General features: G+C 49.1%; 1 protein-coding gene across 1 annotated transcript in view; it reads left to right on the forward strand.

The window, feature by feature from the left end:
• The window catches only part of TMEM132B (transmembrane protein 132B), a 163099-nt gene that overhangs the window by 101534 nt on the left and 49121 nt on the right, over positions 1-12444 (forward strand). Inside the window, exon 5 of the mRNA XM_045534725.1 lies at positions 6529-6715. Coding sequence (XP_045390681.1) covers positions 6529-6715 — 187 coding nt within the window. The remainder of the gene's footprint in view (positions 1-6528; positions 6716-12444) is intronic.

Consider the following 12444-nt stretch of genomic DNA (forward strand, 5'->3'; position numbering starts at 1 on the left):
CTGGAACAAGCTGGCCCTGATTGCAGCTGCAGCTGCCAACTGGCCCCTGGTGACCAGCGTAGCCTGCAGGGCGCTGGACTCACAGGAGCCCTCCACAGCCACCTGGAGAAACCCAGCTGACCAGCACGCACAGGGCATGTCCCCAGCACTCCGGTCTCATTAGCGGCTGCTGTCACTTGGAGTTGACTAGCCCGTCAGGCACTCAACGAGGCCCTTCCCAGCACAGGTGCAGAGCAATCCCGGGCAACGGGACACGAGGAAGGCTTTCCCTTAGAAGCAGACTCTTTGGAGAGTAAGAGTTTTTTGTGTGTGACTCTGCTCCTTCCCTTCCCTGTACGTATATGTAACTGGCACAGGGCTGGGGACATCGTGATCTCAGTGGATTTGCATGTACAAATAAATGAATGAGTGTTACGTTCACTCTCTCCCAGCATGGACTCTGGAGTCAGACATGTGGTGGATCCTGGATGCTCCGCTTCGTAGCTGTGCGGCCCGCCTACGCCAGGGCTTCCCCGTGCTGTAGTCAGGAGCGCCGCTCACCACTCCCCCGGGGTGTGCAGGAGGATGGCCCTGCTGGCCCTGTGGCCTGTCCTCACTCCCAGGCCAGAGCATTTTGTAGCCAGCCTTTCCCTTTGGGTTGGAGATCGAATGTTCTAGATGCAGAACAGAGTGTATAATGTGCACCATCTGTGTAAAATCCAGGCACAGCATCACACTTGTTCATGCTTGTGGATCATAGACTATCCCTGGAGGGTTAATAAGGGAGCTAATAGCTTTGATTGGCTGAGGGCGTGGAGTCGGGAAGGCAGCTGTGGAAGTTCTTGTAGACTTTTTGAATTTTGAATCCCAGCAATGCGTCATTTATTCAAAAATTAACATTATATTATAAGTAAAACTCAGCTGAATAAATAATGCATTTTGAATAAATAACGCATTGCCGGGGTTCAAAATGCAAAACGTTCCACTCTGGGGTGGCGCAAGGGAAGTGTACCCCGGGAACCCTGAGGACGGTAACATGGTCCAGTACTTAGCCCACCGCACTGCGTCTGGAGTCCCTCCTGGTGTTTCTCAGGTCAGTCGGCGAGGGTTTGTCTTTCCTCTTTATAAAGACCTAAATGTAAATGGACTGCAGTGAGAAATCCACTGGCCAGTTTATAGAACAAGAGTTTTCCTCCAGGTTGGTAATGAGAAGAAAGAGAGAGAGGGGACTCTGAAAAGTTGTATTTAGGAACCTGGCGTAAGATGATTTCTGAGCCGTCACTTGCTGGAAGGGTTTTGGGGATGTTGTCAGAAAGACGGAGGCAGAGGGGAAAAAAATAATTGTGGCAATTGTCTGAGCTGTCTCCAGGCTTGTCACAGTGGTGCTGATAAAATCAAATGAGCTGGGAGTGAGGGTGAGTTGTTAGTGTGAGAAATGGGCCCGGACTTGGCAGCTGTGAAAGTGGAGGTGCCTCAAGTGTTTGCTCATTATCAAGATTTATTGTTTTCAGCTCTGGGAAAATGTTGGTAAGCAAAAATAAGGGCACCCGCACCAGCCTGCAAAGTACTTGAACATTTTTAAAAAGAGGAAAAGAAGACTATGACATCGTTTTCCCGTGGTTGAGAAGTGGGGCAATGGGTTGGCCGGCTCACTGCGTGCCAGTTTAGGAGTCAGATGGAGAGATTCTTGGAGCCTTTATACCAGAAAAATGTATCTGAGATTTAAACAAAAGCAGAATAAACCAAACAAGAGAGTGGAGGATGGGAACTTTCTATTTTTAAGTAAATCATTCTCTGATTAGAGAAAAGAATAGAAAATAGTAAAACAAACACTCATTTACCCAACCCCAGCTTTGTAAACTCTTACTATTTGGCTTTATTCCTTTCAAATTTTAAAAGAAATATATTACAGATGTCGTTGGAGCCTTATGTACTTCTTGGTGACTCCCCCTCTTCTCTCAGGCAGACATTATTATTACCATGATGTTTTCACAGTTTTTAATATGAGCTGTGTAAAGAACTGTTGCCCATATGTTTACCATTTTTATAAAACGTATTATACTGTGCATATGCTTTTGCAACTGTTTTTTTTCTTTCATTTTTTTCTACTTAAAAAATTGAGATATAATTAACATGCAATAGCTTCATCTTTTTTAAGTGTACAGGTCAGTGGTTTTCAGTATATTCACGAAGCTGTGGAATCATCCTGGCTATATAATTTCAGAACATTTTCATCACTCCCCAGAGAAACTTTGTACCCATTAGTGGTCACATCCCCAAAAGTGCGTGGCAACCACTAATCTACTTTTTTGTCTTTTTTTTTTGAGACAGAGTCTTGCTCTGTTGCCCGGGCTAGAGTGCCGTGGCGTCAGCCTAGCTCACAGTAACCTCAAACTCCTGGACTCAAGCAATCCTCCTGCCTCAGCCTCCTGAGAAGCTGGGACTATAGGCATGTGCCACCATGCCTGGCTAATTTTTTTTGTGTTTTTAGTTGCCTGGCTAATTTATTTCTATGCAGGAGCCACTGCACCCAACCTATTTCCACATATTTTTATAATTGTCTTGGTTCTTGTTGAAAATCAGTATGAATGTAAGGGTATGGAGGTGTTTCATGGAATCCAAGGAAAAGGACCAGAGTGGGTTGCAGGGGCTGGGATCAGGAAGCAGAAATACCCCAGAGATTCTGGGACATGTGCTCCACTTTCTACCTTATCATTCTCACTCTGATCTATCTTTGTAGTTCTTAGTCTGCTTGGTAGACGAGGTCACTGCTTCTCCACATTTAAAACTATTGGAAGTTAATTCAAAATTTGTTGAAACATAATAGTGGGAATGATTAAGCCAAGTATAGGCCTGGCTGTGTTCAGCCCGGTGATGGGAAGTTGCAGCCTCTGGGTTGTCTATTTAACTTTAGCAATTAGCCAGCAATGAAATAAAGGAACCTCATTTATTGGATGATTCCCATTTGACATGGTCCTACATATATTTTTTTAAAAGTTCTATATAGCAACTTGATGATAGAAAGTGGGAAATCAAAGTGATAATGAGAGAGTGTTTTGAATCCTCAAAGTGGGTAAGGCCCTGATTTAGAGTTGTGACTCTTAAATGTTTTCAAACCCTAGACATTTGATTGCCAGCCACTGCCTGACTTGTCCATCTAGAACAGGCTTTCCATAGCATGCTCAGAGGAAGTTGAACTGCCTTTGACAAAACAGAAATGAGGAGGCAGTGCTTGGATTTTGTAAGATTGCAGAAGGAGATGATTGATTTCTGCCAGATTCTGAGAACCAGCCATTCGATCACGATGCAGAAAGTTGCGTGAGAGGCAGAGGGATGGACGAAGAACCTCTGCTCCATCCAAAGGATCTGTGAGCAGGAATTTGCTCTGTTCCTCTCTGGGAGATGGTGTTGGTGGGGATTTGGGGGTGCCAAGGATGTGGGGAGAGGAGAGAAGGGGGCGATGAGGAAACTCCATGCAGTGGGGCTGTAGTGGCTGCCTGTGGTGCAAGCCCATTCCTCAAAGCTCAGCCCCAGCCCACCCTCCCCTGGGTATTCCCTGGCCTTGCCCACCCACGGCAGGGCTGTCTCCTCCCCACACCTGTAGCTCAGGCTGTCTTGTTGCTCTCGGCACATACTCTTCTGAGACTTGCTCAAACTGTTGTTTGATACTCATCGATTCATTCATTCATTCAACAGATATTTAATGAGCACCTACTATGTCCCAGGCAGTGTTCTAAGTGCTGGGAATACATTAAGCTAAACAGGCAAAAATCCTTGCTTTCCTGGCACTTACATCCCTCCTCTCTCTGACAGTCAAAATAATCAATAAATAACAGTATGTTAGGAGGTAAAAGCTACAGCAGGATGAGGGCATCAGAAATGCAGAGATGGGGATGGAATTTTAAATGGGGAGGCCAGAGGAGGCTTTATTGAGCAGGTGGCATTTGAACAAAGACTTGAAGGAGGATGTTCTTTTTTATTTAGCACCTGTGTTCATGCTGATGGTTTGGGATACATTTTTCCTATGATTTTTTTTTTTTTAGCTTAAAATAGATTTACTCATTTACTTAACAAACACTTGTTCAGGATCTGTTTGGCTTCTATTCATTTTCTCAGTTTCAACTCAAATGTCAACTCCTCACTCCTGAATACTGTTTCATTTTTCCATTGTCTCCTGTTATAATTTATATTCTACTTTAAAATTAAAAATGACCATTTTTAAACTTGTGATTTTTGAATTTTTAAAAATTGAAGAATTTTAACTTTAAAAAAACAAATTCAATTCTTCTATTTTATTTTCATGATAGCATTTAACGTTACATGGTCTTACCTTATGTATTTACCTGTCTAGTAAGACAAGGGTCTCGTCTGTTTTGTCTACCAGTGATTTTCAGCATCTAACACATAATGGGTGGCTAAATAAATGTTACTGAATAAATGGATGTCTCAGGTACTGTGGTGATTATGATGCTATAATAGGTTTTAGCTTTCGAGGAACTTACATTGTAGTCCTGGAGACAGATGTGCCTTCTCTAAGCAGAATATATAAATGTACTAAGAAGAAAAATATGGCTTAAGACTGCGCTGACTGGTAGCTTCTTGTTTCCCAGGACGCAAATGACATCCCCCAGAAGTTTGCAGGGTGTGTGTTGGATCTTGTAAGTATGTTCAGTTACCTAAAAACCCTACTGAACTGCCACAGTTTTCCAGGCATCACACCAGCGCCACAGCCATCTTTGTCCCCATGAAGTTCACAGTCCAGAGCCAGGACAGAGGTTCAGTCTCATATTGTGTTTACTGAGGGTCAGCAGCAAATTCTCTCCCAAGACCTTGGTTCAATGTCATCATCATTCAGCGTTCACCTTGCTTTTTGGTTATTTTTAAAAAATTAGTGTCCAGATAAAGGCTCATAAGAAAAAACACACCTGAGACCACAGAGAGTCTCTCTTGTCCCATTTCTGGAAATACTCATCTCTGCCTCGTAGCTTGGAACTGTCTACAAGTTTGTGAAGAGAAAAGTAATCTACAAATGATACAACTTGCTGGAGGGCAGCTCAAGCTTCGCGACTCTGCGTTTTTCTCTTTCTTTATTTCTCCCTCTCTGCTCTTTCCCTCCTGCCCCCTCCTGCTGTGAAACACCCGTTGCTGCCACCACGAGTGACACGCTGAGCAATGGCTGGGTGTGGTCCCTGGGGACATGCTGCTGGGTTGGGTCCTGTCCAGGACCCCGGCCCCACCTGTCCTCCCTCTCACCGGCCTGTCACAGCTGCAGCCACACTATGCACTCACAGGCTGTCTCGGCCCCTCCTCGGGGTCCCAGGGTCCCAGGGTCCCAGAGAGGAGGCTCAGCTTTTATTAAAGGCAAAGTTTCCGTGGAAAGTGGGGAAGCAAGACCCTTTGGAAGGAGGCTGCGTGTTCCAGCTTGAAGGAGAAACAGCCAAGCAGTGTGGCCACTTTATGCCTGACACACTAACCCACGTGTTCACACGTTCACACATGTACACACGCTCTCTCACACACACATGCGCACACACTCACACCTGCACTTCTCCACCCCAGGGGAAAATGCCTAACGAATATCTCGTGGCTGAGATGCTGGTCCTGATTCCTCAAAGGCGGTTGTCATTATTAAATGGAGAGAATCATGAAGCCCGTTCAGGTGATGGGAACGGGCTTACGGAACAGCAGTCACTCACAGTCCTGCACTGGGCGGCTTTCTGTCTTACCTCTGTTCAGTGGCTCCCCTGTCAGTGCTGCAGCCTGCAATCCCAAGTCCTGGCCAGTGATGAGAGGCTCCCTGTGTATAAAAATATTAAGAATAACACTTTTTTTTTTTCACTTAAACAGAACTCACCAGCCTTCCCCCTCCCCCAAACACACACACAATGTTGTCACTCCATGAATTAAGGCAGGTTGGATCTTCTTACATCTAATCCCATTTTAGTCTGATGAAGTAAGAATTGAGGGCAACACCTAATTATGTTGCTCAGAGATTATGTAATAAACCATGTAGTTCATAAGTCGTTTCTCACTCTTGGGCTCCTGAATGTCCGTAGCTTGTGAGGTCTCCACTGCTCTCCCCAAATTTTACAGCTCAGAGTTTGACCCACTGGCTGATAAACACACAGCTAAGTAGAAGCAGAAAATAGTCAGAATCCAGGGTGTGTTTCATGATTGGAGTAACAGTGAAGGCAGATGCAACGGGCATTTCCTCTGTGGGGGGCTCAGACTGTGGCGTGTGCAGGCCGGGTAGGGGAGGGGAGAGCCGTGCACGGCGTGGCCAGGGGTGAGATGTGTCTGAGTGACTCATGCCGTGAGGAGTCTGTTTCCACAGCACAGAGCCCTGGGGGCGGACCGTCAGCCCATCCTGAGGTGTGGGCTGTCAATGGCAGTGTAGGAATTGGGCTCCGTTGACGCTGCCGAGTGCTGGGTTGAAGGCAGCCATCACTCTCTTGGTGGACAGAGAGGAATGTGGCCATTTATTGCATTTTGGACATTCTGCTGAGTTCTGGGTTTTAAACTGAACTTTAACATGTGTTTGTTTTCCAGAGTGAATGGCTCCTTATATGAGATCTTGCAAGTGGACTTTGGGATCGATAACAGCAGTAGCCTGGCCGGGGCCCAGCAGATCACCTGGCAGGTAGAGTACCCAATTGAGGACTCCATGAGCGAGCTGGTCATCTCCGAGATCTTCGTCAGCCAGACGACCTTCGTGGGCATCGTCCCTCTTGCAATGGTAAGAAATCAGGGGCTGCAGAAGAACCGTCATAAAGAAGTTTTCTTTGAATTATTTTAATATTCAAAGAAACATGGATTATTGTGTAATCCGTTATTTCCCATGCACCTGATGCACATCGTTTAAACAAGGAAACTATACTCAAATTGCATTTTATGTACCTGCTTTTCGTAATGGCTCCTTGGAAACCATTTAGGTTCTACTGTGTAAATCCCTTTTCATTTGTGGATATTGCTGAGCCGTTTCTGGGGAGCCCTTGTTCTTTATTGTCTCAATCTGCGTGCGTGTCGGGACCGAGTGCTACGCTGAGTGAAGATGGTGCCGTTGGTTCCGGCTCAACCTTGATCATGCTGAGGTTGGGTCATCTCTTTACTCAAAGTCCTTGTGGTTTCGCTCTAGTCAATTCACTGTGGGTTCTGAAGCTGCTGCCGCTGCCACCGCCACCTCATCCTCTCCCTCCTCCTCCTCCTGTTTCTCTTCCTCTTCATCTTCCTCTTCCTTTCCCCTCCTCCTCCTCCCCCTCCCCCTCCCCCTCTTTCTCCTCCTCCTTCCAAAGGAAGACATGGAAAGACCAGGGGTAACTAACCCCGGACCACCTCAGCATGAAGTGCGGGTATTAGATTACATATCTACAGAACAGCCTCATTGCTGTGTCAGAGTCTAACTGGAAGCAGAAACTCCTTCGTAGAACAGAGCAGTTTTAAATGCAAGGACTTAAGTATTCAGGAACTAAAACAGACGAGAAGCTAGATGTGGGACAGAGGAGAGTTAGGTGACCCTAGTAGGAGCGGGAAACACCCACCCACAGGCCAGAGGGAGGAGGGGACAGTACCAGAGCCCAGGGCCTGGGGTCACTGCTGAAGCCAGGACCAAGGTCAACCAGTCCGGTCACGGGTGGGGCCGTGGGAGAGACTGTTGTTGCCATGGATGCCACCGGGGGTGGGGCTGGGAGCCGGCGTGGGGAGTTACCCTGCCTTCTGCCTCCCTCCTCCTGGCCATGTTCTGCTGAGATGGAAGCTTAAGAAATACCAAATTTAGGGGTCAGCACTGCTGTGACCCAGAACTGATGGGGGAAGCAGGGGATGGATCTGAGGACAGACAGGCTCTTGCTAACACCACCACCTTGCTGGTGTTACTGGGTGATGTGACTCTCATGAAACATGCTTGGCCTATTCCTCAGGAGCATTGAGGACGCAGCCACGCCAGTCTCGTTCAGGTTTTCTTACGGCTCCCCCAGACCAGGATGCTCCGCTGTAGCCAGTTCTTCGTGGCTTTTTACTTTTCAGGTTGTCTCTCGGAGGGGCCTTTCCTGCTACCCTGGCTACGTTAGTCTCCTCCTCTCCATTTTCACTCGAGTGTCTTCATCTTGTAGATCATGTCGTTGATGTTATCTTGCAGTTCTGGCGGTCAGACGTCCTAAGTAGGCTCAGTGGGCTGAGTCCAGGTGTCAGCAGGGCTGTGTTCCCTCTGGAGGCTCCGGGGAGAGTCCATTCCCTGCCCTGTCCAGCTTCCGGAGGCTGCCACAGTCCTTGGCTTGTGGCTCCTCATCACTCCCGTCTCTGCTTCCACCATCCCGGCCCCTTCTCTGACCCTCTTTTCCCTTTCCCGTTACACTGGGCTCACCTAGATGATCGAGGACACACTCTCCATCTCATGACTCTTAACTTAACTGACGTGCTTGGAGTGAAATTTGCTCCAGTGCTCACGAGCTGCATGATATTGGACACGTCACTCCACCTTTTTGTAGCTCAGTTTCCTCATCCATGAACCATAGAAATCATGTTGCCTGCCTCATGGGATTTTGGGAGGATTAAATGAGATGCGGCAGGTAAAGTGTATGCATGTTGGCCTGACACATTGGGATGCACTCAATCATGTTTAGCTATTATTACTTTTATCATTGCCATTGTGTTATCCAGCCAAGGGTAGGTATAGCTGTTAAGCCTTGGGAGAAGGCCAAGCAGAAGTTCAACCTCAGGATAGGTGATGGCTTCTCCTACTCATCTGATGGGTCAGGCACAGCCAGAGGACTTAGGGTGCGCACGGCGGGTGCAGAGAGAGGGAGAGAATCACAGCAGGTCTGGGAGCCCATGGGGGGGTCACCTACTGTTAGGGAGAGTCAGGGGTAAAAGAGACTCTATGACCACGTCCACTCTTCCCTCCTTCCTTCCATCCCTCTGCCCACCCTTCTGTGCTCCCATCCATTTATCCGACCAGTCGCTACGTAGCAAACGTCTGTGCTGCATACGCTATGTGCCGGATTCACCACTCTTGGGTGAATGGAAAGAGAGAGAATGGAATGGATGGAAATTTTGGAGTTGAAATCACCAGGCCTTGGGAAACCATCTGTGTGCAATATTCCCTTTTCTAGCAGAGCAGCACAGCTGGTCAAAAACTTCAAAACCACTTCTTAAAAAGGGTGGTCCAAGAAGAGGAGTGTTGCAACCGGGGTAATAACGATGCTTTTGCATCATCTTTAACATCTCTGAAGTCTTTTTGCTGCACTCCTCGCAGTTGGGAAATGCAAACTACCATGTCTCTTTCTTCTCTTTTCTGTTTTTTTTTTTTCCTCTGAAAGCACGAGTTTTCTTTTTTCCCTCCACAGCATCTCTTCCCTTAGGTTTTCTGCCCAATTACTGAGCGTTGAGCTTAGAGGTTTATTTCAGTGGGCGGCTTGGAGTTTAGGGCTGCAGCCCACCCCTTCAACTACTGTTCTTAAAACTAAAAAGCCCAGCTCTGCGCATGCAGATAAAAAACACATTCTCTCTCAGAAAGGTTGCAATAAAAAAGAAAAAATGAGCACACTTGTGAGTTTCCAGGCAACTGGGAACATGAGCTCAGCACAGGCTAGAGCCAGAGATAATCAGATTCCTTTTTAGTCATGTTGGCCTGAAACCTTACAACAAGGCCCGGGCACAAATACTTCTTTATTTCAAACAGTGTTTGTGTGCCTGTTCCGTGCCAAGCACCGCTCTGGTGAATAGCGAGGAATAAAGCAGAAGGGTCCCGGCTCTCATGCTTACATTCCTGGGGAGGGGCCGATGAATGCAGGAAACATATACGGTTGACCCCTGAACAACGCGGGGGTTGGGGGCGCTGAGCCCTGCGCAGCTGAGGGTCCGGGCGTAACCTGACTGCCCCCAAGCTTGGCTACTAATAGCCTCCTGCTGACCGCAAGGCTTACCGAGAACACGCACAGCCGATTCACACCCACTTTGTGCGTTATGTGTATTGCATGCTGTATCCTCACCAGAAAGCAAGCTAGAGAAAAGGAAATGTTGCTAGGAAAATCATACGGAAGAGACAAGATATTTGCTGTTCATCACGTGGAAGTGGAGCCTCATTAAGGTCTTCGTGCTCTCGGGCTTCACACTGAGGAGGATGAAGAGGAGGAAGGGGAGGGCTTGGTGTTGTCTCAGGGGTGGCAGAGGCGGAAGAGGTGGAGGCAGGAGAGGCAGGTGCGCTGGAGATGAGGGTGGGGCGCGGAGAGAGTCTATTGTCCAGCTTGGATGAGGACCTGGGGTCTCAGGAGCAGAGAGACCCACCCTCTGCTCCCTGGGTGTGCCTCTGGGGCCAGGGAGGACCTTCTAGGGAAGCGGATGCTTGTCGCCCCAAGAGAGGCTGCGCCCTGTGAACCTTGCAGAAGACCCCCAGGCCCCATGCCTGTCTTGGACTTGGACCAGGAGGGCATCAGCAACTCTCAGGATGGGCAGGGAACTTCTGCTATTGAGCGCTAACTCGGGCTTCCTGATTCCTGTTTGTCGAGAAGCAGAGCTGTGAATGGATTTGAGCCGGTTGCAATCGCAGATTCCCGAGGGGCGCTCGATGTCAGGCAGCGCAGGGGCTGGAGCCCGGACCCTGGACCGAGTGCTCGTCCCGGTGCTGACCCCTGGCTACGTGACCCTGTGTAGTGACTTCACTGTTCCCTGACTCCTTCTCCCGCATGTGGAATCAGCCCAGGATTGCAGTGGTTGGTAGTCACATGTGGGAGCTGCTCACACAGAGCCTGGCATGAAATCGGCTGTCGGAACCCAGGTGTGACTGTCATTAGTTTACAACAGTAGCCTACGAGGCAGAGAGCAGAGGTGATTCTGGCAGGGTGCCATCTGGGCTGGCTGGATTGGGCACGACGCAGGTGTGATGTGTAGAGAAGTGACCTCAGCAGGTGGCTGCAGAGCGCAGTGGGGGGCCCAGGGTGCTAAGCGGTTGCCCCCAGCCTGGGAGGCAGGGGCTGAATTTCCCTTTCATTCCTGAGGCGGCTGCTGCTTGCTCCCATGGGACGGTGGGGGACAGGCTCTTCCCACGCCCAGCCAGGGCAGGTAAGGCCACGTGAAGCTGGCATTATCTGACTTGATGACACATGGCTACAATCTACTCACTTTCTCCGAGCGTCCTGGCTGCCAGGCCAGCAGCTGCAATTTACTCTGCTCCCCTCGTAACTCCTCAAGGACCCGGGAGGCCCCTTATGTTCTCGGAATGACTCTGCCCAGTGGCCCCGAAGAGCGACTGAGGACTTGAGTCTTGGACAGCTCCGGCTGCCCGTGCGGTGCCCTTCCCTGCCTCCCTGTCCTTCGCTCGCTCGCTCTGCTTGTCGCTGAGACGCAGGGGAGGCGGCCGCTGCCTGAACAGCCTGCAGCCCTGGGGGGGCCACTTGACCCAAGGAAGGTCGAGTGGGCATCAGTGAGGCCCCTCAGGGTCTGTCCCAGCTTTGGGAGGTCGTAAGTAGGGGGCATTTCAGAAAGTTTTGAGGGCTTGTGAGTCTGTTTCCTGTCCTTTGTCTATTGTTCAAAATTGAAGTGAGGGGTGCTTGATCGTCTTCCTCAGCACAGATGAGGCTTAGGTGCCCCCAGCTGCCCCAGTTCCAAATGCCTTCCCCAAATTAACTGCTGTTTGTCATTTTTGTTTTGTCCAGAACTTTATCTTCCTGTGTATGTATATCCACACACACATATTCGGGGCTGCAGACCAGACAGGGCACTGCTTTGTGTGGGGGTGAGCTTTGAAACAAGTGGCATTATCCGACAATACGGCCTGGAGGCCCTTCGTGCCCGTGTGAACAGAGCTGTTTGTAAACACTTCTCTGTAGTATCTGCAGTGGGCTATTCCACAGTGGCGGTTTTGTTTTTGTTTTTGCCATTTCCCGATCGATGAATACTAAGGTTGCTTCCCCTCCTTCCTGCCTATGACGTGTCCTGTAAGCTCCATCTGGTTTGGGGGTGGGCAGTGGATTTTACATCACGTGCCCAGTGGTATCTGCCGGAGTGCTGGGTTGAGGCAGGAAGGAGGATGCCGATCTGTAAACAGTGTCTGTTTTGGGTGCTATATTTGTCTCCTCGGGATGGAGTCACAAATTACCAGCAACCGGGTGGCCTGAAACAATAAGAATTTATTTTCTCACAGTTCTGGAGGCCGGAAGTCCGCAGTTAGGGCTCTAAAGCCTTGAGGGGGGATCCTTCCTTGCCTCCTCTGGCTTCTGTTGGCGCCAGGTGCTCCTTAGCTTGTGGCCGAGGTGCACTAATCTCTCCCTCTGTCGTCACGTGTGTGTCTCTATAAGCGGTGGTCCCCCACCTTTTTGGCACCAGGGACTGGTTCCATGGAAGACAATTTTTCCAGGACTTGGGGGTAGGGGGGATGCAGAGCTCAGGTGGTGATGCGAGCCATGGGGAGCTTTGCTCTCTCCCCTGCAGCTCACCTCCTGCTGTACAGCTCAGTCCCTGAGTTTCATAGAA

The sequence above is a fragment of the Lemur catta genome, chromosome 21, assembly GCF_020740605.2.
Source record: "Lemur catta isolate mLemCat1 chromosome 21, mLemCat1.pri, whole genome shotgun sequence".
Taxonomy (NCBI): Eukaryota; Metazoa; Chordata; class Mammalia; order Primates; family Lemuridae; genus Lemur; species Lemur catta.